General features: G+C 52.0%; 12 protein-coding genes across 12 annotated transcripts; 6 read left to right on the top strand and 6 right to left on the bottom strand.

Annotated features, from left to right (window-relative positions):
• Positions 1 to 258: 258 nt before the first annotated feature.
• RHO25_007806 (uncharacterized protein) lies at positions 259 to 3,571 on the top strand (the record flags this gene model as incomplete). The annotated part of the gene is made up of 2 exons (XM_023599979.2): positions 259 to 3,326; positions 3,382 to 3,571. 2 exons carry the CDS (start codon positions 259 to 261, stop codon positions 3,569 to 3,571), a joined length of 3,258 nt encoding a protein of 1,085 aa, XP_023448716.1.
• A 421-nt stretch (positions 3,572 to 3,992) lies between these two features.
• On the top strand, positions 3,993 to 4,736 carry RHO25_007805 (uncharacterized protein; the record flags this gene model as incomplete). Its single annotated transcript, XM_065602984.1, has 1 exon — positions 3,993 to 4,736. One exon carries the CDS (start codon positions 3,993 to 3,995, stop codon positions 4,734 to 4,736), a length of 744 nt encoding a protein of 247 aa, XP_065459056.1.
• A 532-nt stretch (positions 4,737 to 5,268) lies between these two features.
• Positions 5,269 to 7,144, bottom strand: RHO25_007804 (uncharacterized protein; the record flags this gene model as incomplete). Its single annotated transcript, XM_023599978.2, has 2 exons — positions 5,269 to 6,721; positions 6,780 to 7,144. The coding sequence occupies 2 exons, from the start codon at positions 7,142 to 7,144 to the stop codon at positions 5,269 to 5,271; spliced, it is 1,818 nt and encodes a 605-aa protein (XP_023448669.1).
• Positions 7,145 to 7,680: 536 nt separating this feature from the next.
• RHO25_007803 (uncharacterized protein) lies at positions 7,681 to 9,366 on the top strand (the record flags this gene model as incomplete). The annotated part of the gene is made up of 3 exons (XM_023599977.1): positions 7,681 to 7,806; positions 7,859 to 9,064; positions 9,118 to 9,366. The coding sequence occupies 3 exons, from the start codon at positions 7,681 to 7,683 to the stop codon at positions 9,364 to 9,366; spliced, it is 1,581 nt and encodes a 526-aa protein (XP_023449406.1).
• Positions 9,367 to 9,734: 368 nt separating this feature from the next.
• Positions 9,735 to 10,578, top strand: RHO25_007802 (uncharacterized protein; the record flags this gene model as incomplete). Its single annotated transcript, XM_023599976.2, has 3 exons — positions 9,735 to 9,888; positions 9,947 to 10,101; positions 10,153 to 10,578. 3 exons carry the CDS (start codon positions 9,735 to 9,737, stop codon positions 10,576 to 10,578), a joined length of 735 nt encoding a protein of 244 aa, XP_023449401.2.
• Positions 10,579 to 10,697: 119 nt separating this feature from the next.
• On the bottom strand, positions 10,698 to 11,588 carry RHO25_007801 (uncharacterized protein; the record flags this gene model as incomplete). Its single annotated transcript, XM_065602983.1, has 3 exons — positions 10,698 to 10,793; positions 10,836 to 11,360; positions 11,421 to 11,588. 3 exons carry the CDS (start codon positions 11,586 to 11,588, stop codon positions 10,698 to 10,700), a joined length of 789 nt encoding a protein of 262 aa, XP_065459055.1.
• An 835-nt stretch (positions 11,589 to 12,423) lies between these two features.
• On the bottom strand, positions 12,424 to 13,926 carry RHO25_007800 (uncharacterized protein; the record flags this gene model as incomplete). Its single annotated transcript, XM_023599974.2, has 1 exon — positions 12,424 to 13,926. One exon carries the CDS (start codon positions 13,924 to 13,926, stop codon positions 12,424 to 12,426), a length of 1,503 nt encoding a protein of 500 aa, XP_023448714.1.
• A 600-nt stretch (positions 13,927 to 14,526) lies between these two features.
• On the top strand, positions 14,527 to 16,383 carry RHO25_007799 (uncharacterized protein; the record flags this gene model as incomplete). Its single annotated transcript, XM_023599973.1, has 5 exons — positions 14,527 to 14,743; positions 14,876 to 15,051; positions 15,100 to 15,183; positions 15,237 to 15,374; positions 15,430 to 16,383. The coding sequence occupies 5 exons, from the start codon at positions 14,527 to 14,529 to the stop codon at positions 16,381 to 16,383; spliced, it is 1,569 nt and encodes a 522-aa protein (XP_023449609.1).
• A 95-nt stretch (positions 16,384 to 16,478) lies between these two features.
• On the bottom strand, positions 16,479 to 17,636 carry RHO25_007798 (uncharacterized protein; the record flags this gene model as incomplete). Its single annotated transcript, XM_023599972.2, has 2 exons — positions 16,479 to 16,829; positions 16,908 to 17,636. 2 exons carry the CDS (start codon positions 17,634 to 17,636, stop codon positions 16,479 to 16,481), a joined length of 1,080 nt encoding a protein of 359 aa, XP_023449306.1.
• Positions 17,637 to 18,730: 1,094 nt separating this feature from the next.
• RHO25_007797 (uncharacterized protein) lies at positions 18,731 to 20,383 on the top strand (the record flags this gene model as incomplete). The annotated part of the gene is made up of 1 exon (XM_023599971.1): positions 18,731 to 20,383. One exon carries the CDS (start codon positions 18,731 to 18,733, stop codon positions 20,381 to 20,383), a length of 1,653 nt encoding a protein of 550 aa, XP_023449191.1.
• A 525-nt stretch (positions 20,384 to 20,908) lies between these two features.
• Positions 20,909 to 21,664, bottom strand: RHO25_007796 (uncharacterized protein; the record flags this gene model as incomplete). Its single annotated transcript, XM_023599970.2, has 1 exon — positions 20,909 to 21,664. One exon carries the CDS (start codon positions 21,662 to 21,664, stop codon positions 20,909 to 20,911), a length of 756 nt encoding a protein of 251 aa, XP_023449303.1.
• A 908-nt stretch (positions 21,665 to 22,572) lies between these two features.
• RHO25_007795 (uncharacterized protein) lies at positions 22,573 to 23,255 on the bottom strand (the record flags this gene model as incomplete). The annotated part of the gene is made up of 2 exons (XM_023599969.2): positions 22,573 to 23,060; positions 23,123 to 23,255. The coding sequence occupies 2 exons, from the start codon at positions 23,253 to 23,255 to the stop codon at positions 22,573 to 22,575; spliced, it is 621 nt and encodes a 206-aa protein (XP_023449300.1).
• Between the last annotated feature and the right edge of the window lie 124 nt (positions 23,256 to 23,379).

Raw genomic sequence — 23,379 nt, 5'->3', positions numbered from 1 at the left:
GCGGCTGAAGGGTACTCACCACCTTGTACCTTCTCCCTCCTCCTGCTGAGCTGCAGAAAGCAACCTATTGCTCAACGCGTGGCGCGTCATTAACTTCGACAGGACCTGGCCAGCCGCCAGGTTGAGGGTCCAAAGCGCTGTCAGCAACCGGACTGGGCGGTTCACAACAGCTGTCAGCAACGCGTCGTGCATCGCCAACCTGCACCGGACCACACGCTGCGTAACGAGCCGCTTCATGATAGCGACTAGACCGCCACCATGTGGCCGACGTGTAGGCCGCTAAGGCCTCAGATTGCTTTCACATCCACCTCCAAATCAACACGATGGTCCGTGCTATTTGCATTGAACAGGACCAGGCTCTATTACCAGAGTTCGGTGAGGCGACAAGGAGCTGCAGCTGCTGCGACGCCCAAGCAGGAATCCGCCACCCCGGCAGCTGAAGAAGTCAAGGCAATCCCATATGGCAACCTGACGATCGGTGTTCCGCTGGAAGTTCGAACGGGAGAGAAGCGAGTTGCCATCACTCCTCAAAATGCCAAGCTACTGCTCAAGAAAGGTTTCAAGCAGGTTCTGGTTGAGCAAGGAGCTGGCTACGCTGCTCAATTCTCGGCCCACGATTATGAGGAGGCCGGAGCAACTCTCGTCAATGCCAGTCGTGTGTGGGATGATAGTGACATCGTCCTCAAAGTCCGCCCACCAAGACTTCGCAGCACCACACTGTCACCCAATAACTTCGTTCGTGGCTTCAAGGAGGGCGGCGTCTTGATCTCTATCTTGCAACCGGATCTTGAGCGCAATAAGAAAATTGTACAGGCATGTGTCGAGAAGAAGATAACCACTTTTGCCATGGACAAGATTCCTCGCATCACCAGAGCCCAATCTTTCGATGTATTGTCCTCGATGGCCAATATCGCAGGCTACAAAGCAGTGTTGGAAGCAGCTAATAACTTTGGACGATATTTGACAGGCCAGACCACTGCAGCCGGCAAAGTGCCTCCGTGTAAGGTGCTGGTCATCGGAGCCGGTGTGGCAGGTCTCAGTGCCATCGCTACTGCCAGAAGAATGGGAGCCATCGTCAGAGGTTTCGATACCCGATCAGCTGCGCGTGAGCAGGTACAGTCTCTCGGTGCAGAGTTCATCGAGGTCGACATCGAAGAGACTGGTGATGGTGGTGGTGGATACGCGAAAGTCATGTCAAAAGAGTTCATCGAGGCTGAGATGAAGCTCTTCATGGCACAAGCAAAGGAGGTCGATATCATCATCACCACCGCCTTGATCCCGGGTCGTGCGGCTCCGACATTGATCACTGAAGAAATGGTCTCTGCAATGAAGCCTGGTTCGGTGATTGTTGATCTGGCTGCTGAGGCTGGCGGTAACTGCGAAGTCACAGTTCCAGGAGAGCTGACGCAGCATCAAGGTGTTACGGTCATCGGATATACGGATCTGCCTTCGCGACTGCCGACTCAGTCTTCCACGCTCTACTCCAACAACATCACCAAGTACTTGCTTTCGATGTCGCCCAAGGAAGGTCACTTTGGAATCGATCTAAACGATGAAGTCGTACGAAGGTCAATAGTGACCCACAATGGCGAGATACTACCGACTCTGCCACCAGTCGCGCCACCAGCGCCAGCCCCCGCAAAGGTAGAGGACAAGAAGGAAGAGGTCGTAGCCTTGACGCCCTGGCAACAGGCAGTGCGTGAGGTCAGTGTCATCACAGGCGGCATGACCACCGCTCTCGCTCTAGGCAAAGCGACTGGACCTATCTTCATGAGCAATGCCTTCACCTTCGGTCTTGCAGGTCTGATTGGGTACCGCGTGGTCTGGGGAGTTGCCCCTGCGCTTCACTCGCCCCTTATGTCTGTCACGAATGCTATATCCGGTATGGTCGGCATTGGTGGCTTCTTCATCATGGGAGGTGGTTACCTGCCGCAGACTCTACCGCAGTATCTGGGCGCCGCATCTGTACTGCTGGCTTTCGTCAACGTCGCTGGCGGGTTCGTCATCACCAAACGAATGTTGGACATGTTCAGACGACCAACAGATCCAAAGGAGTACCCATGGCTATACGCCATTCCTGGTGTGCTGTTCGGCGGAGGTTTCTTGGCAGCAGCAACGACTGGAATGGCAGGACTGGTGCAAGCAGGCTATTTAGTCAGCAGTCTGCTATGTATTGGTTCTCTGTCTGGCCTTGCCTCCCAAGCGACAGCGCGAACAGGTAACCTGATGGGCATTCTCGGTGTAGGATCTGGCGTTCTAGCATCTTTGGCAGCTGTCGGATTTCCAGTTGAGACCCTCATCCAATTCATTGCCGTTGCTGGCATTGGCAGCATGGCCGGAGGACTCATCGGCCGGCGCATCTCTCCCACCGAGCTTCCACAGACTGTAGCTGCGCTGCACTCTGTGGTCGGTCTCGCAGCGGTATTAACCAGTATTGGCTCAGTCATGGCTTCCGTCTCCCACTTGGATCCACTACACATGGTCACTGGCTATCTCGGCGTCCTGATCGGAGGTGTCACATTCACAGGTTCCATTGTGGCTTTCATGAAGCTTGCCGGCAAGATGTCCTCGCGCCCCACTGTTCTGCCAGGCAGACATCTGATCAACGGCGGAATGTTGGCTGCTAATGCCGCCACTATGGGTTTCTTCCTTACTGCCGCGCCAGGAGCTCCCGTGATCGCCGCCACGTGCTTGGGCGTTAACACTGCTCTGAGTTTCGCCAAGGGCTTTACAACAACTGCAGCTATCGGTGGCGCCGACATGCCCGTGGTCATCACCGTGCTGAACGCGTACAGCGGCTTTGCTCTTGTGGCTGAAGGCTTCATGTTGAACTCCCCCATTCTCACAACTGTCGGTTCTCTCATCGGCGTCTCAGGATCCATTCTCTCCTACATCATGTGTGTCGCCATGAATCGCAGCATCACAAATGTCTTGTTCGGTGGTATTGCTGCTCCCGCAAAGACAGACCAAAAGATTGAAGGAGAAATCACCAAAACTTCCATCGACGAAACTGTAGAGATCATGAAGGGTGCTCAAAAGGTTGTGATCGTTGTCGGTTATGGTATGGCCGTCGCGAAAGCTCAGTATCCAATTGCGGATATCGTCCAAATGCTTCGTGGACTGGGTTGTGAGGTGAAATTCGCAATCCACCCAGTCGCTGGACGCATGCCCGGACAATGCAACGTCTTGCTCGCAGAGGCCAGTGTTCCGTACGACATCGTTCTGGAAATGGACGAGATCAATGAAGAAGGCTTCGACGATGTTGACCTTACACTCGTCATTGGTGCCAACGACACCGTCAATCCGATTGCACTGCAAAAGGACAGGTAAGACTGTCCATCATTGATTGTATTGAAGATCTCGCTAACAGTTCCATTCTAGCCCTATTGCAGGTATGCCTATCATCGACGCCTACAAGAGCAAGCAAGTCATTGTCATGAAGCGAGGCATGGGCAGTGGTTATGCTGATATTCCAAACCCAATGTTCTATGCGCCCAACACGAAGATGCTGTTCGGTGATGCCAAGCAGAGTTGTGACGCTATTAGAGCGGCGCTTGATGCGTCGAAGTAATGGATACAGTACGAGATCAGAGATCATTATCTAGGAAAATGCAGCATAGGCTTGGGATTGTGACCAGTGATAGTTCCAATTTCAGAATTTGGACGTTTCCCCCGTGGATCTTTAACATGGACTGCAGATCCTGGCACGTCGTGGTCTTGATCGTGAATCTTGGCAGACGCCATATTGGGAATAAAGTTAAGTTTCATGACCTCGGCCAGTCAGAGGGGTTGAACGGTAAACGCGGTCGAAGCACCACAGAGCTCTTGCAGAAGAAACATCCTAGCGACAACGTACACTTGTCCCTTTGCTTGACACAATTTAAGTTCTCTGATCTTCTCCCCCTGCTGCACCTGGGCATATCGTTGTTCCTAACCACCATACATAGCTTCCGAAAGCTAGATACTCGCCATTGTTGAACACCACCAAAACCATGGCCCAAACAGCCGGCAAGAAAAGCCTCGCACCACTCTTCCCAGCAGCTATTCTCATCCTCAGCTCTCTGGCATGGCTTCCCATCGAAATGTACTGCCATCTCTGGTTCGAAGAAGGTCTCGAAGGCTACGACTGGAAAATCGAATCACTCAGCGATCTCGGAGTAAATTATCGACAAGTTCACGAACTCAAGCACTATAACGTCGTTTCTTTCGCTTACCAGTGGTTCAATGGAAACCTCTATCAAGCTGGAGCCTGTTTCGCCGTCGCTCAGCTATCTTTGATCTTCCTCACGAGGAAGAATGTCACATCGGAGACGGCTTTTCTGAGAACTGCGAGGACTCTTTTGACGCTCTTTGTTCTGCTTGGTTTCTCCCTCTTTGCGACGATTCATGGTGGGCCACGAGAGGTGTTCTGGAAGATTATTGGGTGGCACTGGATGGGTCTCGGTTTGATCGGTGTTGCGGGCAATTTGAACTCTTTGCTGTCAGCATTGAAACCCAATCAACTTGGACAATTCGAAGGCAATCCCATTTATAAGTTGGTGAGCTCCGTACTTGCTGGATTTGGCCTTTACAGTTACTACCGATTCAACGCGCTGGGCGAGTGGAATTACGAGACTCCCATTGGACTCTGGCAAAGAGGTACCATCTACCCAGTCTTGGCTTGGGAGCTTCTGACTGGAATTTTCCTGGTATTGGAGACCTTTTCTGGGCCAAGCACGAAACCGAAGAAGGCATGAGCGGCCTGGGAAAGGTACTTGCGTTATGTGGATTCCATTCGATCATATCCACTACGAAAGACGCGATTGGGTAGCAGAAGCGCGTCCAAGGAACCAGGTTCCAGGCATTGCGAACTGACGAGCCACATCGAAGGCCTGCTGAGCGAATGACGGACTCACACATGAGCAAGCTGCCCGCCACACGAACGGCCACCGAATATTGGCATTGCGTGCAGCAGATGTGGAATCTCGGGATTCGTCGATATCTGGCCTTGGTCCTTAAGTTGCTAATGGCTTGTAAAAGCAGAGCGGAAACCAGGCTCGGCAAGCTGGCGCATGGAATGAGTGCCTGCCGTAAGCTTGAGAATTGCCTCGTTCATGTCGTGGAACTCGAATGGGCCTGACGAAATACTGCAACCACTTCAGTCTTGCAATCGCTTCCGGTCGTCAACTTGCTGTTCATCAAGCAGTTTCTGCATTCAGTCATCGTCAAAATTTTGTACATACTTCGTTAGCGAATGCAAATCAATCTATATGTCCTGGCGCCAATCGTCTAATCCTCTGGTACTTCTGACTTTTCCCACCAGAATTGACATTCCTCCTTCGCCCACTCATCGTGAACGAATTGTGCGGCGACACCGACACTGGATCCTCCTGCTGCCTCGTCATTCCCAAGTCCAAAGATCATCGTTTTCCCGTTCTCATCGTTTTCATCATAAGCCTTCCATTCAGGTCTCTCAATGGCTTTACGTCCTCGCAGTTTCATCGGATCGCCCGTCACAATAAAGCTCGTGACATAGGAGTTGAAGTACTTTGCAATCTCGTCCTGCGTTGGAGAGATATCTCGTACAAGAGGTGACATGGTCTCGTACCAGATCTGATCTCCGTGGTTGGCACCTCCGATCACGGTCTTGTTGACTGCCCAGTGATATTGATATACTGGAGCGTCTTGGCCTTTGCTTGCATAGTGTGACGTTTGTCGCACGGGGCAGACGTATGCGTATTGGCCGTAAGCAGCCTCCACACGCTTGTACTGTTCGCCAATCTCCAGTGCCGACAAGTTTCTGGTATCGACGTATGGCGAAGTGGTGTCCTTTGCAGGGTCCGGGTAGAGTTCGTTGAGTTTCTTCAAGTCTTTCTTGCTGATTTGTGGCAAAAGCGTTGCGAAGAAGTCGCTGAAGTCGCTTGAAGACTGAGACTTCTTGGGGACATACATCGTGCCCTCGTTGTGGTTGAAGCCGGTCATGATTGGGACCTTGTGCCACTTTCCAGATTTCCAGGCGCCCAGAGGTCGTCGAGAGATGATGTCATTATCGATGACTGGCTGCCAGGCCCACCGAACTGATGGGTTGTACTCGTCGAACACTGCCGTCTGAGCTGCCTGGATTGCATCGGTGGGGGCTTTTCGAAGGCATGAGATCAAGTCCAGATCTGAAGCCTTGATGTCACAGCCCACTTGATCCACAAGTTTCTGGAATTGCACTTCGTGAAGTTTCGAGTCCGCTGGATGCACTGCTCGAGATGTAGGTGCACCCGACTCGATGATGGCCTTGTGGAATAGCTGCCGTTTCTCGTTGATGTCCGTGATGTGATGTCCGATGGAGTGGGCACCAGCGCTGAGTCCAGCGATCGTGACTTTGTTGGGATCACCACCGAAGTGCTCAATATTGTTCTGGACCCATTCAAGCACAAGCTTCTGGTCATGAAGACCAAGGTTCAGCAGATCAAGGTTCTCAGTAACTTTGCTGTTGAGGAAACCCAGCGCGCCAATTCGATAGTTGAATGATAAAGCGATGAATGGTTCCTCGGAATTTGCGAGCATAGAAGCAGTATTATGCATGGCAGCAAAGCCTCGATTGAATGCACCGCCATGAATGTAGACCAGAACGGGAAGCTTGGCATTAGTGAATGTTCCTCTCCATCGGAACACGTTCAAGGTCAGGCAGTCCTCGCTTGATTCGAGCCAAGGCCTGCCAGGGATGCGAAGGAGCTGCTTGCCGGGGCATCTGCCCGATGTGTTAGCATTTGATGCAGTCGCAATTACCGCAGCAACGCAATGCATACCTCAGCGAGTACTCTGTAGCTTGGATCGTCTCGTTGGTGCTGGGAGGAGGCACTGGCTTCGCAAAACGTAATTCTCCTGTTGGTGCTTCCGCATATCGAATGCCCAGGAAAGCTTCGATAGGGACGGGATGATCATTTTCTTCGAGGACCTTGCCAATGAATTTACCTTGCGAGGTCTCAGCAGTTGGGATCTGTTCGATGTTCCATCCTTCAAGAGAAAAGAAAGACTGCACAGATTCGTGCACTGATGGAACAAAGTTGTAGAGAATCAGAAAAGCCAGTAGAGGAGCAGCCAGAAATCGAATGCCGAAGCTTCTGGGTCTGGAGCCCTGCGGGCTGCTTTCAAACTTGCCAGATTTCTCCATTGCTCAGTCTTCACATTGCGAAAGTGAAATGTCGTGTGCTGCAATACTTAAGTAAGAATCTACTGTGGGTCGTTTTAGTTTCTTGGAGAAGCCGTTCTGGCCCGAGCTCGGCCGGCATCGTTATCGCTTTGGTCGGCAGCCTTCCCATTGCCGTAGGCTTGGCCGATGCAAACGACGCAGCCAATATGGAGGAACTCGTACTTCGCTAATATTTTCGTGGACGGCTGTGTAAATGTTGCAAGAATGTTGTCAGCGCAACCCTGGAGCAGTTGAAATGCTCACAATCCTCCATGTCCGCACTAATGACCCCACGAAGATCAGATAGGGCAAGATTGGGCAGGGTTGTTTTCGGGCAAGAAACGCCTCCGCACAATAGATAGACGGGCGACGCAGGCGAGAATGCCGAAGTTCTGCAGCGGAGGGGATTGATAGCAGAATGATTGCGGCAATGCTCAAGCAATATAAGAGCAGTCGGCAACGACCTGTGCGGGCGTTACCGACTGTTCACTGCAGCCCGACATCTGTTGAAGATCAGCATGGCAGATATGAGAGCCGACAACGCGATAGAGGTGGAAGCGCAGAATGAGAAGAAGAAGTTGGAACAGACTGTCTCCAATGCGCCCTCGGATCTTAAAGCTGGGGAGGTCGTCGACCTTGACCAGGTCAGTGTTGAGCATGAAGACCACGGATTGACGACTGACAGTGTCCTTACAGGCAGAAGTCTTCCTGCGCGAGCACAACATCAGCCATCATGACCTGAATGCCCTTCTCGAGGACTCGTCCGGAATGAAGCAGCTCGTGAAGCGTGTAGACTGGATGCTCATGCCGCTGCTATGCGGCACTTACCTGCTGCAGTACATTGACAAACAGTCTCTTTCATATGCTGCGGTGTTCGATCTCTTCCCAACAACAGGTACCAATCAGAACCAGTATTCGTGGTTGGTGTCTCTGTTCTATTTCGGATACCTGTTCGCCGAATGGCCAGCATCATACCTGGCGCAGAAGTTTCCGACAGGAAAGGTTGTGTCGATCTCGGTTATAATCTGGGGGTCGATCCTGATGCTCATGGCAGCATGCCAGAACTTTGCTGGCTTAGCAGTGTGTCGCTTCTTCCTCGGATGCTTCGAATCGATGATCACACCAGTATTCATGATGATCGTTGGTCAATGGTACCAACGAAGAGAGCAGTCGGCCAGAGCAGGTCTCTTCTACTGCTTCAATGGCGTTGGCGCGTCAACCGGCGGTATCTTGTTCTTCGCAGTCGGCCAGGCGAAAGGTTTCGACGTCTGGCGAACAATCTTCATCCTCGCAGGAGGCTTGACAGTCTGTTGGGGAGTACTGCTCCTCTTTTTCCTTCCCGACAACATCATGGACGCCAAACGATTTAGCACCCAGGAGAAAGCCATGCTCATTGCAAGAGCTCAATCCAACCAGACTGGTGTTTTGAACAAGAAGATCAAGCTCGCTCAGGTTAAAGAGGCTCTGCTCGACCCGCAGATCTGGCTGCTTTTCCTTTTCGTCCTGCTCAACGAGACAGTCAATGGAGGTCTCGCAAATTTCTCGAAGCTGATCATCAAAGGGCTTGCCAACGGCGACGCATTGCTGACGACCGCATACGGCATCCCAACTGGCGCTTGGCAGGTGATGTTCGTGTTCAGTGGACCATGGCTGGCCGGCAGATTCAAAAATATTCGGACTCTGATCATGCCGCTGTATGTCGTACCAACCATACTGGCAACCGCACTCCTGTGGCAGGTACCACATACTGCTGAGCATAATAAGGGGCTGTTGATCTGCAATTACATTGCAGGATCGTACGTCGCGAGCCTGGTGATTGCGCTACAACTGCCTGCCAATAATGTTGGAGGTTACACGAAGCGCGTGACGTCCACGGCGTTTGTGTTCCTGGCGTATTGTGTTGTGAGTAAACATTATTTGCTGTCAATGCTCGACCGAAACTAATCATATTGCAGGGCAATATCATAGGCCCGCATGCTTTCTTGGAACGCGAAGCGCCAAAGTATTCGACCGGCTGCACAGTAACAATGTGCTGCGCGGCCGGCCAAGTGGTGCTCTCTTTCATGATCCGCGCGCTGTTGATTCGTCGTAACAAGAAGCGTGATGCGCTCTATGGCCCAGCTGTCGAAACCCAGGCGCTGACAGAGGGCGTGATAGAGGACAAGACCGATTTTGAAAATCCCAACTTCCGCTACAGCTACTAGAGGTCAGTATAGAATCAGCATAATGAGACGTTCATGAATATCAGAATAGCAGAATCGTTTTTGAAGACCGAGCCAGCTGTTTCTTGTTCCCCTCCATAATTGACGGCTTTGCACTCCGCAGATAAAGCCCAACCGTAGCTATAGATCTTGCTTTTGCGCTACGAGTGGCACGTAGAATGTGAATGAAGCCCCGGGCCGAGCATTCTGTGTGCTGCCCGCATGAGGGTATCCATCTTGCTGGCCGGCCTATCGTAGCGATATCCCTGCAACTCTTTTCCCAAAGCCGATGCGGTCAAGAAGCAGCCGACCACGCATGCCTTCTCGGAGGTTGCAGGGCGTGTTTTCCTTTTTCATGTTGCACTGAAGGCATGTTGCAATCCATTGTACGCTTCTCCGAGGATGCCGCAGCGCTCGAGAAGACACTCCGCTGCCTTCAAGGTTTCGTGACCATTGCCGTCGGTCTCGCGCAGTCACAGGAGGATATCGACTTCTGGCTGAAGCTGAGGGGCCAATTCGCGTTGGGTACGTATCATACAGCGCAGAGAGTGTCGGGCCACTGATGATTGTGTGTTGTCTGTAGGGAGACGGTACTTTCGACTACTGAAATGGCATCCGTGCTGGAAGAACGCGTCGTCTGCTGCCGGGAATCCCGATTTTGGAAGCCTGAGGCGAACATTGGAAGTTATCAAGTTCGGCTTTTTGGGCATGTACTTCTTCCTTGAAATGTTCACCATTGTGAGGATTCTTCACAACTTGCCTACCTTTCAGATACTGATATGACTGCAGACCAATGCTCTGGGAGCTACGAGCTATGAATGGGGGCCGAAAGTGCAAATGGAAGCGAACAAATGCTGGTTCTACTCCATCTCCGTGTCCATCTTCTTGTGCCTCTACACGTGGCTAATGCCAAAGCCTTTGCCGGAGCAGAGCAATGGCAAAGCTGAGCATGGTCCAAGAGGCGAGAAAGCAGACACTGCGACTTCGGACACACCGACTGCAGCGAGTACAGCCAAGACTGCAAAGTCATGGGCACCGAATCCGAAGATTAGGACCCAGCTACTGATTGATTTCTCCGACCTAGTAGTCCCAGGTGCTGCTGTTGGCTGGATACCTGTTGGACTCATCACCGTTGGCATTGCGAGCACAGTATCCACCTTAACGACTGGGCGTCAAATCTGGAATCGCGTTCAACAAAGTGCGATTCAGCCATGATTACCCTACAACGATAGACATTAGAGCTATAGATTCACGAACCGACCGCAATCAACCTCATCATTCAGCCCGAAACTCTTGGCAAAAGACTTCGTGGCGCTCCTAGGAACGCAAGTCCATCACTGGTATGCGTACGGAGCAAGCTTATATTTGGACAGAGTCGCACCACAATGGCCAAAAACCATATTTGCGTTTGTCCTCTGGTTCCAAATTAGCTATTGCGTCAGCATCTCTACCGTCGAAACAAAGACGCCTACCTTCTGCAAAGCCTTGATCATCTGATCCGACCTGACCCAGTCATCATGGTCTCTTGCCAGCCAGCCTTGCGGAACGCTGGAATGATAATTCTCATGGACGTGATACTGATCAGTGGTGAAGATCCAGGTGCCGGACTCGCTCAAATTGACTTGCATAATGACCAGTCCAGGAGTGTGACCTGGTGCATGCCTCAAATTGATCCCCGGAGCGATCTCCAAGAATGGTCCAGTGAATGCCTTCCAATTGAGTTCCAAGGACAAGTCCTTTGGCAAGTAGACTCCAATATCGGACTTGGTCGCCACGGAATACCAAGCGTGCTTCAGCTCATCCTCATGGATATAGATTGGTATACCAGTTCCTTTGAAGTTCTCCAAGCCACCAGCGTGGTCGAGGTGCAAGTGTCCCATGATCACAGCTTTAACGTCTTTGATGTCATGGCCAGTCTGTTTGATCTGAGCTGCGAGTTCGTGCTCGGGAGAGTAATCGACACGAGCGAAAATATCGTTGAGTGGTGCACCCCAGACCTATTCATAGCTAAGATCAGCGCCGTTTCTATTAATCACAATTTACGATCGATTGCTTACCTCTGGGTAATCTTTCCCGCCGCCGGTTTCGTAGAGAATGAGGCCCTCAGTCGGATGCTCAATGAGAACGCAGACACTGACGATCTTGCGGCGCGGAGCAGGTTGATTGGGAGCTGAGGCCAGCGTTGTGCCACCGCCTCTGGTGAACCAACCCTCATCGGCTTCCATGTTGCCGGTGTGCAGTAGCTGTATCGCTCGCGGCCAGCTGAATATCAAAGTAATGTAGGGGGTGTTCATCGCACCCATAGCTTGGTGCCCTATTCATTGTCAGCAATTGCCATAACCTGTGACATTCATTACTTTGGTACCTTGGGCGCTTGATTGACAAGATCGAGCCCAAATGTGGTCGCCATTGTGCTATTGGAGCTATCGTGTGCTATGCAAAAGATAGCGGGCGTGAACGAAGATGGAATTGGTTTCGATCGAATATTGCGAAATGTGATGAGGCGTGCTGTTCTGCTCCACTTGTAGCTAGTTGTGAGCGAAGAAGTAGATGGTCTTCAACAGCACCGCCACAACCATATATGCTCCCAATAACTTCTATGCACAACTTGCACAACTAGGTATCGTGGGTAACTGCTTACGAAGCATTGAGGAGCCCCGGGCAATGAGTCTAGGAATCACCAACATACCATGATGTATACTTGCAACAATGGCTGGAAAGCAGGGTTCTCCAGGTGTATATGTGAAGAAATTGCTTGTCCGCATGCATGGTTACCCTAGCCCTTGAACAGGGTGCCCAAAGGCGTATATTGCATACCCGCTGCTGTGATTTCAATGCGTTGAGAGCAGCATTCTGTATGGAGAATGGCCGCGGGAGATCCAGCGAGAATCGCTTGGCGCGAGGGGATAAGAAGTCTGACGGGAACAAAGGCGAAGTGAAGTCAGCTGATCCTGGGAAAATGCGGATTGCTAAACAAGGATTAGATGGCGAGAAGAAGTGAGGATTGACGATCATCTGCTTGGGCAGATTCCGGCAATGAGATGCACAATCTAGTTTCTGCTATTTTGCTACTCTCGAGTTGGCTGTAACTCGCAGCAGCAAAGTCATGAGAAAACTGCTTGCTATGCTAGCAATAAGCATTGCGATCATGACCCAGTTAGAGCCCAGATACACTGGCGACCGGAGTCTGTCCTCAGGCCATCCGGAGAAAAGCGCATAGTTCGTCACAACACTGCCTAGATTTCCCAATCCGGAGACCAGAGCAGATGCAGCCGCAACACCAATCTCACCATGCCGTGGCTGGAAGATCTCCGCGGTCCATGTCATTGTGATTGGTACAGTAGGACCCAGGCCAAACCCAACGATCAGCAAACCAACGTAGCGGCCCCACCTGGCTGATGCCGAGTCGCCAGCATATGTTGTGACAAGGAGCCCCAGTATCTGTAAGGCAGTCGGCAAGCTGAACCATAAAGCCCTATGCTTGTAGAAGCGGTCACTAATTGGCGTTACGCAAAGTATGCCAATGAGATCGCAAATCCATATTGGAGCATACAGCAGGCTGAGCTCCACACCAGTGAAGGAGGGGTTGATCGCCCTGAGAATGACTGTTCCGTACGACTGCACACCGTTGCCCACACCCACCACGCCAAAATACATCACGAGCAGAGGCCAGAATCGCCAGTCGATCATGACGTTCCACAGGTCTTTCATCGTCCAGTTACTGTTATGGTACGCCTGTTTCAAATCCTGATAATGTAGAATAGCGTCTTCTCCCTGCAACGCAGGCCTGACAGTCGGAAGATAGCGGTTCAACCAAGTCACCTTGGGTTCCTCGCCAGGTGCAAGAGGTCGGTCGGGAAGCCACCAAACGAGGCCGAAGCCGCATACCAACGTCACAAGGCCCCAGATCAGGAACATCCATTGGAAGCCAACGAGATCTCCGGCGCCATCCATCTCCTGGAAACCCGCGCTGACAAGCCCCACCACGGCGGCCGACACCTGCGATGCTGTGAAGTACCATCCGATCCGCTTTGCCATTCGATGAGGAGGATAGAACATCGTCAGGAAGAGCGACATCCCGGGCCACATGCCGGCTTCGACGGCTCCAAGTAGGAACCGCAACACATAGTACCCTGCAGCGTCTTTCATCCCCACCATGGCTGTTCCGATGATTCCAACACTGATCACGATCCGTGCAAGCCATTTTGAAGGCGAGAGCTTGCTCATTGCCAGGTTGCTGGGAACCTCGAAGACCACATAGCTGACGTAGAACAGCGCTAAACCAGTGGAGACTTGATGAGCGGAAATTCCGAGATACGTTCCGAGATCGTGGCCACTCGAGGTGTTCATGGTCTGAGCCAGACCAACATTACTTCGAACTGCGGAGCAGAGGAAGTAGAGAAGCCAGAACGGCGGTATGATGCGGAGGTCCAGTTTCCTGTAGATTTTGCGCATTTTCGCTGAGTCGCTCATCGCGAGGTCGGATGAGTCGCTACCATGTTCGGCGTCTGCTTCGTCCTGCTGCGCTTCTTTGCGCGTCGCCTGCGGTGACCTTTCAGCCATTTGTGCTTTCGTCTTGACGACCGAGGATGGTCAAGAGAAAGGTCAGATGATGTTGTGCAGCCATTTTGTGTTGAGCGAAGGCGCGGGATGATCTGCCTTCCTCCGAAAGTCGGGCGTGTGAGTCGATGAGAATGGGACGAGCAGAATTTAGAGCCAAGACCGCAACTTTCCTTCTGTACATCAACCTCACCCGCCCCACAACAACGTAGCCTCGACCACATCTACCATAAGGCCACAAGCGATCAATGAATATCGGAAGACTTGACGGGGCGTGTTTGCTTTAGTAGCCACTGACATGCGATGGCCACACTTGCCACGAGGCCCCCGCACATGCCGCGAGCAAAGCCCGGTGCCAAGAACAACCTCCATTGGCATCACAATCTCCTGCCTACTTAGGGGATGGCGAGTTCGCTAAGCACTCGATATCGTGCGAGTGAACCTGGGTGCACGTAAAAGTCTTGGTGATTCTCCGAAAACATGTCTCATCTTACACGAGAAGTGGAGATACAAAGAGTCGTAGGCCGGCCACCATAAGCATTGTAGGTGTATTCATTCGTTTGACTTACCGAAAATCATTCCAAGAGAAGGCAGAGCTTCAAGATGTATGCGAGAGCTCTTTCAGTTGGCCTGGCTATTACTGGCTATGCCCACGCACAGTCGGAAACAGCACCTCCTCCCGGCGACCTCTATGGCGGCAACAGTCTGGCCGTGATTCAAGACAGCGAGACAGTATCGCAGGCTTTTCCTGAAGTTGATATAGAGCTACGGTCGCCGTATTTCTTGAACCGAGATCGCGCGAATGCCGGCTTTGCCAATGGTAAGCTTTGGAATTACGCCTAGAACTCAGCCATCCAGCCTTCGAGTTGTCCGCATCAGAGAGGATCAGAGCGTTGACGTTATATCAGGAACTGAAGGGCCTACCAGTCTGACTGAACTTGACTACCGATAGCAGACCGCAATGACTGGATCACGTACCGACCTGCAGACTACAAGACTGAGGAAGGACGGCCTTTGCCATATGTCTTTCTTTCTCAATCGGCCTCTATTGGTGAAGCGACCAACAACACGAAGCTCAAAGTCTACATCCAAGCAGCAATTCATGGCAACGAGCCTGCCGCAGACGAGGTTTGTTACCACTGAGATTGCCTTCTGCAGTCTCGCTGACAGTTCTAGGGCGCTCTTGCACTGCTCGGAAAGATGGAAGCCAACCAAACTTGGACCGCCTCGCTCCTGGAGAAGATGGACATCCTTATGCTGGTGAGCAACGAATACTCTGGCACCAAGTACAAGGCATACTAATCATCTTCTAGCCACGCTGGAACGCAGATGGAGTGGCATATTTTCAACGCCGAATGGCTTGCAACCTCGACCCGAATCGTGAAGCCGTGAAGCTTGATCGTCAGCAAACTCGGGATATCTGGAGGAGAACTCACGAATATGCGCCTCATGTGATGGCAAGTCGCTCAAGGGTCTAGACTGGAGAAGAGATGCTAACTTGCGCAGATTGATATGCACGAATACACAGCATCGACGACGTTTGGCGAGAATGGCGAGTATCAACACGCGGTAGATGTCATGCTTGGAATTGCAGCCGACCTCAACATCCATCCAGATATCCGAGATCAGGCGCTGAATGTTTTTCTGCCTAACATTGGTGATCGATTGGAGAGCTACGGACTCCGGCACGACTACTATGTGACTGGACCAGCAAACACCAGCGTTCCAGAATTCACGCAGTCTGGCACAGGGGCGCGTTTCGCAGAGAGCGCGACTGGTCTCACACAGGCTATCGCTTTCCTGTTCGAGACTCGCGGAATCCGTCTGGCCGATCAGCACTTCCAGCGTCGTGTCGCTTCTCAATTAGTCAAGCTGACTTCTGTGCTCGAGACCGCTCGTGACGACGACAATCTTTACAACCTGATCGAGAATGCTCGTTCCGAATTCATCAACAGCAACGAGGACATTGTCATCACGGATGCCACGACCACTATCAACAGGACATATCCTCTCGTCTCACGCGAGAACGGGTCCGTTGTGGAAGTGCCCGTCACATTCATCGAAACTCCGACGATTGCAAATCTGACACGATCTCGTCCAGAGGCCTACCTAATCCCTCGTACATGGTTGGATGTGGTCGCCAAACTGGAAATCCTCGGTCTCGAAGTTCAGACTCTTGACTACGAATATCGCGGAACGGTGGAAGCCATGACGATTACGAACAATACGCTAGCCACATCGCTTTACGAAGGCCATGTCTTGAACACCGTAACCACGAACACCACCACGAAGGAAGTCAGTCTTCCTGCGGGCAGCTTTTTGGTCTCGACTCGTCAGAAGAATGCTGGGCTGGCGTTCGCAGTCCTGGAGCCAGAGAGCACGGATTCTTACGTGACGTTCAACTTCATCCCATTGGACGTCAATGATGAGTATCCGATTTACAGAGTCATGGCAAATTAGTGAATAGATTACACTGTGAAAACAGCGCAGGTATACCGCAGAAATGGACATCGTTTCTTAGCGTCTTGGTCCAGGCTATCTGTTCACCAGCCAGCCTACGCAGTGTCTGCAATACGATAGACAAGTTTCTGTCGACTGATCCGTCCGTTCTTCATATCCTCAAATCCATCAAGAACACCCTGCAGCCCACCTTCGCGAATTGTTGTTGCAGGCGCTTTGATCTTGCCTTCTGCCAGAAGCTTCTCAGCCAAATCCCACCAGCTCTTACCAAAGTCGAAATCTCCGGGTTTAGCTGGTACATGGTTGCCAAAGAAGGTGAATTCTTCTCCATTGACAGAATAGCCGATTGTGAAAGAGGTCTTGACATCTTTGCGCGGGAATTCGACTGGTAGAAGAGAGTTGTATTGTGCCCCGGAGCCTTTGCTGCTGAGTGCTTTGGCACAGATCTGTTCACAGAAGTAAGCACATGTTCCACGTTGAATTCGCTGGCCACGATCTCGATGAAGACAAAGGTTGGTACCTACTTCCATACTACTCCCCTCAGAAACACAATCAAACGCGTATTTCAACTGATCATTCGTCGCCTCCCGAATCTTCTCTCCGCACTTCTCATCGCGATAATCGAAAACTTCGTCAGCGCCGAGCTCCTTGACAGCTTCAAAGTTCTTCTCCGAGCAAGTGGCAATGACTCTCAGCCCGCTCAGCTTCGCATACTGAATCGCCCACAGACCAGTATTCGTCGAAGCTCCGTATATCAGAACCGGAAATCTCTCCTTTGCAGGCTCATTAGGCCATGGCAATCCCAACCCATCAGGTCCATACATTCCTTGTCCTGCAGTATTAATCCCAGTCGGCCAGCTCGCAGCTTCTTCAAAATTGATGTTTTGCGGAACATGAGCTTGGATATCGCCTTTGAGTTTGGCGTATTCGGCGAAGCAGCCTGATTCTGGGTCTTCGTGTTTGCTGCCATGGGCAAAACCTGCTACACGGTCTCCAGTCTTAAATTTCTTGTTGACTTTGGAGCCGACTGAGACGACTGTTCCGGCATAATCGCAGCCTACGGTGTGGTGGTAGTCGGGTTTGGCGATTAAGTCGATGTGCTTCCAATCTGTCGGGTTGAGTGCAATGGAGTCTACTTTGACCAGCAAGTAGGCTTCGGGATGTTCGGGTACAGTGGCATCTGTGACGACTTTGGCATTCTTGGGCCCGAAGCATTTGAGGGCTTTCTGGGTCTTGGGGATTGAGGAGGACATTGTATGTGTAAAGATGAAGGAGAAATGTATCAATTCTGGGAGCTATGTCAATGCAGCCATCATGATCAAGCTTTAACCTATGTGTACATTCATGTACTATGCTCCTGAGTAATTGCCTTTTGGTGACGTTGAAGGCTCCACTTCCCTACAGCGCGAAACCGAAGAGCTGGCGAAGCTGCCTGTTGCTTGAAGTCACTGTGAAGATGGCATGGCCGACTTTCGTCCGGATTTGCGCTTCCACGCGCGGGCTTTCCGCTCAGTTACTTTCGTCGGTGTTGAAGAGAAGTCATTCTCCGGAGTTATCGGAGCGGTGACGTCGTGAAGTGAAGAATGTTCTGCGCACGGTTCGCAGTGCCAAGAGCATGGGCCAACCTCGCTCCTTCTCCTCTTCATTGCATATCCCAACAGGCACACATTGGAGATACAAGGCTCATTGGGTACGGCAGTCTAAATGACTTACAGTGGCAAGCTACAACGTGAATGCTTCAATGCCAGCAAACAGACGCCGGATCAGATCAAGCAAGATGTCTACCTTTCCGACCATATCCTCCCCACCGCGGTCTGCGTGCCAACGCTTGAGCCTCTTCGATCAAGGCTCTATACTATATCTTGATCTGATTGGGGATAGTCCTGCCTGGCTGTAGTCATTGGGGCCTCACAGACCTAGAGCAAATGACGATTGAGTAGCGATCGCGATTTCCAGTCAAGTTTGCTTCAACTCGAGAGGATCGGTTGCAGAATTGCCACAGCTTTGTCAAATATCTGCTGAATCCTGTAATTTTCATGCAACAAATTCAACAGGAGTACGACGTGTGTCGGGCTGATCGATTTCATCAACAAGACCACCTGAAGCTGACCTAGAGTGGTCGTGTGGCAAAGTCGACCGGTATCTGTGCGAATTTTCGAGGTTCGACATGTCTACGCACTTATCTGGAAGCACTCACTAGATGACTCGGTTGTTTTCTGCTTGCTCGGAAACAAAGATGTCGTTTGCTTCCTCATCGAAACGCTTCCGTGGCGTATATACACTGTATTTTCACCCCTCCATTGTCGATATTGACTTCTGTAGAATCATTGACCTCCAGGGCCTCACCATGACGCCCAAACAACCCTGGTCAGAAGAAGAGCTTCGCGTTCTTCTCCTCCTCTACACACAATGGAATCTCTCCAAGCAGAGGAAGCTCGTCCACCAAGTCTTCACGACGATCTTTCCCGACTGGAAAGGTACTCAACATGCTCTACACCGAGAGTTCAGCGGTCGATTTGGAGATGGCACGAGTCCTCTCTGGTACGATATCGATCGACCCAACAAAGAACGCCAAGAACCATACACTACTGAGGAACTGGCCACGAATATGGCATTGTTTGAAAGAATCACGAGCTCGGTTGATGAAGCGACGAGGAAAGAGCTCGATCAATTTTTGAGTCGTTCATGGCCGCATTATCTCGATGGCGATTGTTGGCGACAAGCCACGGCGGATAGATTCCGTCGAGAGCGGGAGGAACGTGAGAAAAGGGGAGATGGAGCTGGCAGCCATGCGGGTTCATCGAAGAGTCAAGCTGGAGAAAAAGAGGCGGGCAAGGCTGAGGAAGAGCGGCCAAAGGCCAAGGGCAAAGAGAAGTCGGATGAAGAGAACCGGGAAACTGAACCGATCACGAAAGCTCCAGAAAAGACTGGCAAAGGCAAAAAGAAAGCCCCATTTGGATCGATGGGATCCGCAGAATGGCAGCAAAGGCACATCGAACAGAGAGACCGCGAACAGGCTCGCAAGGAGAAACAAGCAAAGTTGCAAGAAATGAAGTCAGGCAGGAATCTCCGATCTAGGCGTGATAAGGTGGAGGAGTTCGAAGCCACGATTGCCAAGGACGATGTGGAGGAAGATGAGGACATGGATGATGACGACGGTGAACTGTTCGAGAAGCCAGCAAAGCCATCGAACCCTTCTCGTACGTACGGTACGAGGTCCAAAGCTGACAACAAGCCCTTTGGCAAGCTGAAGACCCCAAGCAAGAAGCCCATTGAAATCTCCAGTGGAGATGAGGAGGAGGAGGAGGATGAGATCGATGAGATTCCGGCCAAAGTTACAGCAACGCAACATTCCAACGCGAGACAGGCGTCCAAGCCTACTCCGTCTCTCAGAAAAGCCAGAGCCAGAACTGCCGCAGGATCGGAGGATGAAGAAGACGCGAAAGTGATAGAGGATGACGAGGACGCCGAAGCGGGCCAGAAACCCACCAGACCTCGAGCACCTGCACGACCTTCTCGCAACCAGAGCTTGCTATCAGCTCACCTGGCCGCTGTCGATTCGGGCAAAATCAGAAAGCCCGTAGCGCCCGAAAAGCCCGACGATGAAGAGGAGGAACAAGGTGAGGATGAGATCATGCAGGACCCAGCAAAACCTTCAGCATCCACACGAGTTTCAAGTCGTCAGAAGGTTCCATCTACCCCTGCAGTGACTTCTCCCCGTCGTACCAGAGCGCGAGCAGCGTCGGCGACCAACGAGAGCAACGACGAAAAGGAAAACGATGTCGAGCAGACACCAGCTAATCCTTCGGCTATCAAGCGAGCTTCACGCTTTCGGAAGACCAAGTCTACTCATGTCGCATCGACCAGACAGACCAGAGGCACGGCACAGCGCGCTTGGGCGACTGATGACAAGGCAGAGTCCGATGAAGAAGAGATTCCGCTGTCTGAGGAGGACGAGGAGCTCCCGGATGTCCAGGAGGAATCAGAAGACGAAAGGTAGAGGGACAATGGAAGCAGGACTTAGGTGAGGGCGAAGACTTGGGAGAACCACTGAGCACACTCTTTTGCACCTGGTCCCGTTCTCGAAATCGCTCTCTTGATTAGGATTATGTCTGGGACCTTGCTGCTGGTCTAACACGCCATCGCCAGCAAAGCTGCGCTGTAGGAAGTATACAGTGCTTATGAATACAATGCTTCCATGCAAACTCTTTTCCAATACCCTTTGAAAATGCGACAAGGAATTCTCATGTGTTTTGAAAGCTTTTGGATCTTCGTGTTGCTCGACTGCCGACTGTTGGTTGAATAGCTGCCCTCCGGCGCGCAGTGTTCCTCGGCACACGGGCGAACAGACCAGAACACCCGAGACTCAACATCACAGACGTGCAAATGGTTGTAATGTTGTTATTGGCCAGACAGATCGCGTGGAAAACGCGACCTTGCAATTGTCCATCCCTGTCCGAATGACTCAGATCTCTCCGGCAGCGCTCGATGAAGAATTTTGGTTGATACTCAAACCCTCATCGCATCAGGTCGCCACGACCCCTTCCATAGCCTCCTCTTCCTCCTCCGGTCCAAGCAACCTCCACCCCTCCGCCTCCCTCTTCACTCCAAATCCCACCTCCCGCAGACCGAGCCACCTCGTCCCCTCATCTCTGCTCTTCACACCAAGCTGCAAACTCTCCCATCTCAGACTTCCCTTCCCCACATCTTTCACCAAACGATTTACGGTCCGCCTCACGCTCTCCTCCCACCTTTTCCTCACCTGTAGACTTCCCTGCAACTCCAGTGCCAGTTCCACAGGCCGGAAGAAGCGCAACATGCTCATCTTTGCTGAGCTCAGCGGTTTGAGGAATTTATGCGCGGAGGCGGGGCTGGGCGCGCTGAAAGTATTGCAGCCATAGTAGATGGGCATGGCTTCGGAGCGGATGAGACGTGATGTGCGCAGGAAAGGTGGTTCGCCAGAGTAAGTCGTAGCTGTGCATGATGCTGAAGCTAAGCCATTTCTGCTTGACGGAGAGCGCGTCGTGCTGCGAGTTTCGTACGCGTAAGGTAGTGAGATGGGGGAGGATTGCACGAGGGCATGGTTGTAGATCTCGTTGCGGAGTTCGGCGGGGAGAGATAGGAACTGAGATTTCGGAGGAACTGCCGCAGGTGCGGTGGCTTGATGCTGTGTTGTTGGTACTGCTGCTGCACGGGGCTTCTTGGTGGGGAGGCCGGCGCAGACGGTCCCTGGTTCCGCTGTAAGACAGAGGAAGCTTCGCTTCAATGGGTTCGAGAACATGGTTGGACGTGCCGTACGAGCGCTATGTGTATGAGATGTGATGGCAGTATGGATATGGGAGAGTGGGTGAGAAGGTGAAAGGGAATACTTATGACTGGGAATAAGAGTGGCTCCGTTCGTGAAAGAGGACCTTGCGTCGTGCTGGTAATGTCACGAGCTCAATTCTGTCATGGCTAAGGCGAAGCCAAGCCTCGGGCAAACGCTAATCGGCGGCCCTAGATTACTTGAGCCGAGTCAACCAGGACGCGTATTGCTGGCAGTCATAGCAAAAATCACGAGAGATGAGAGAAGAACGATTGGGGACGTGTTGGGGGCAGTGAGCCGATGTATACATCACCTCGGGAACTGTCCTACAGATCGCGAGTTGATCCGGTGCCCTAGCATGGGCTAGCTGGGCAACCCCCATGCTAAAGACCACGCTACTGTACAATGCTGCTGCACTTCTACTGTACTGTACATGTGGGAGTTGCGCAATAGCGCCCTGAATGTGCGGCTGCAGCCGGTTGATGTTCGTGACAATCGCAAAGTCGTGCATTCGTAGACTTGGTTCCTTCGTGCCTCGTAGCCTCAACAATCACATGAGGGATGCCAGGAGTACGGCGACCAGCACCGTGAACCATGCAAGGCTGCGTGCCAGGACATTCTCTCCATGTTCGTCTGCAAAGCGCCAGAAGATTCCCCAGGAGAGGATGGACAAGGCAACCCAGTACCACTGGCGCTGGAATCGAGGCGTGTCTACCTTATCCTTATCCATATTCCTAGATGGCACCTTCGACTCATGCTGTTTCTCTTCGCCTTGAGTCACTTCTCTGCTGGACGACGAGTGTCCTGCTCCCGAGAAATTTTCCTCCAGCCAGGCGTTGGCTTCCCCAAGGGCATCTGCCGATTTCTCTGCTCTTTCATGTTCCCTACAACTCCTTCCTCCGAAACTTGGCAGGAATATTGGACTCGATGATCGGCATGCGGTCCATCTGTTCCTGCCTCTCCTGAGCGGCCTCCATCTCCTCATGCTTTCTGAAATGTTCAATGTCCTCCGGATGCGTCAAATCCTCCTCTTTCGTGTTCTCGTCATGGTATTTCTCCCAGTGATGAATTTCATACTCGTATTCGTCATCTCCGTGATGACCAGGACCATAGCCTAGATCGGGAAGAATGATGCCTTGCGCAACTCCAATAGTGTATTCGGCGAACGAGATTCGGTTGTCCAGGTCACGATCATACATCTCGATGACTCGCTGGACGCCTCGACGTTTATCATCTTCCGAGATGTTGTTTGTGCTTTCGTCGCGGAGGCCATATGTTTTGAGTAGGTCGTCCATGGTCCAGAAGTTGGAGGAGTCGTAATCGTGCAGGTTGAAGAAGGAGCCGGCGTCGAAGTCGGCGATGTGATGCTCCTCTAGTACAGCCGGTCAGTGCTATCCGAGCGAGATGACCATCAAAGTGCAAGATGCTACTTACCCGCCATGTGCCTTGTCGCCCAGTCGGCGTTGGCGTCTACGGAAGGCGCTGCTTCATGGGCATGGTCGCCATGCGCCTGGACATGCTGTAGCAGGCCTGCCGTAGCTACAGCGAATGCAAAGAGGAACATCATGAACGAGTGGCTATTGATTGTTGAAGCAGAGTGTGGCGCTGGCGATAAGTGACGATACAAAGTCCTGTATTCCATCAGGGCACCAGGGGATGCGAGTTGTGGATCCCCACGCTTCCGACACGCG

Source organism: Cercospora beticola, chromosome 5, assembly GCF_033473495.1.
Source record: "Cercospora beticola chromosome 5, complete sequence".
In the NCBI taxonomy this organism is placed as follows: Eukaryota; Fungi; Ascomycota; class Dothideomycetes; order Mycosphaerellales; family Mycosphaerellaceae; genus Cercospora; species Cercospora beticola.
This window is presented reverse-complemented; position numbering and strand designations above follow the sequence as displayed.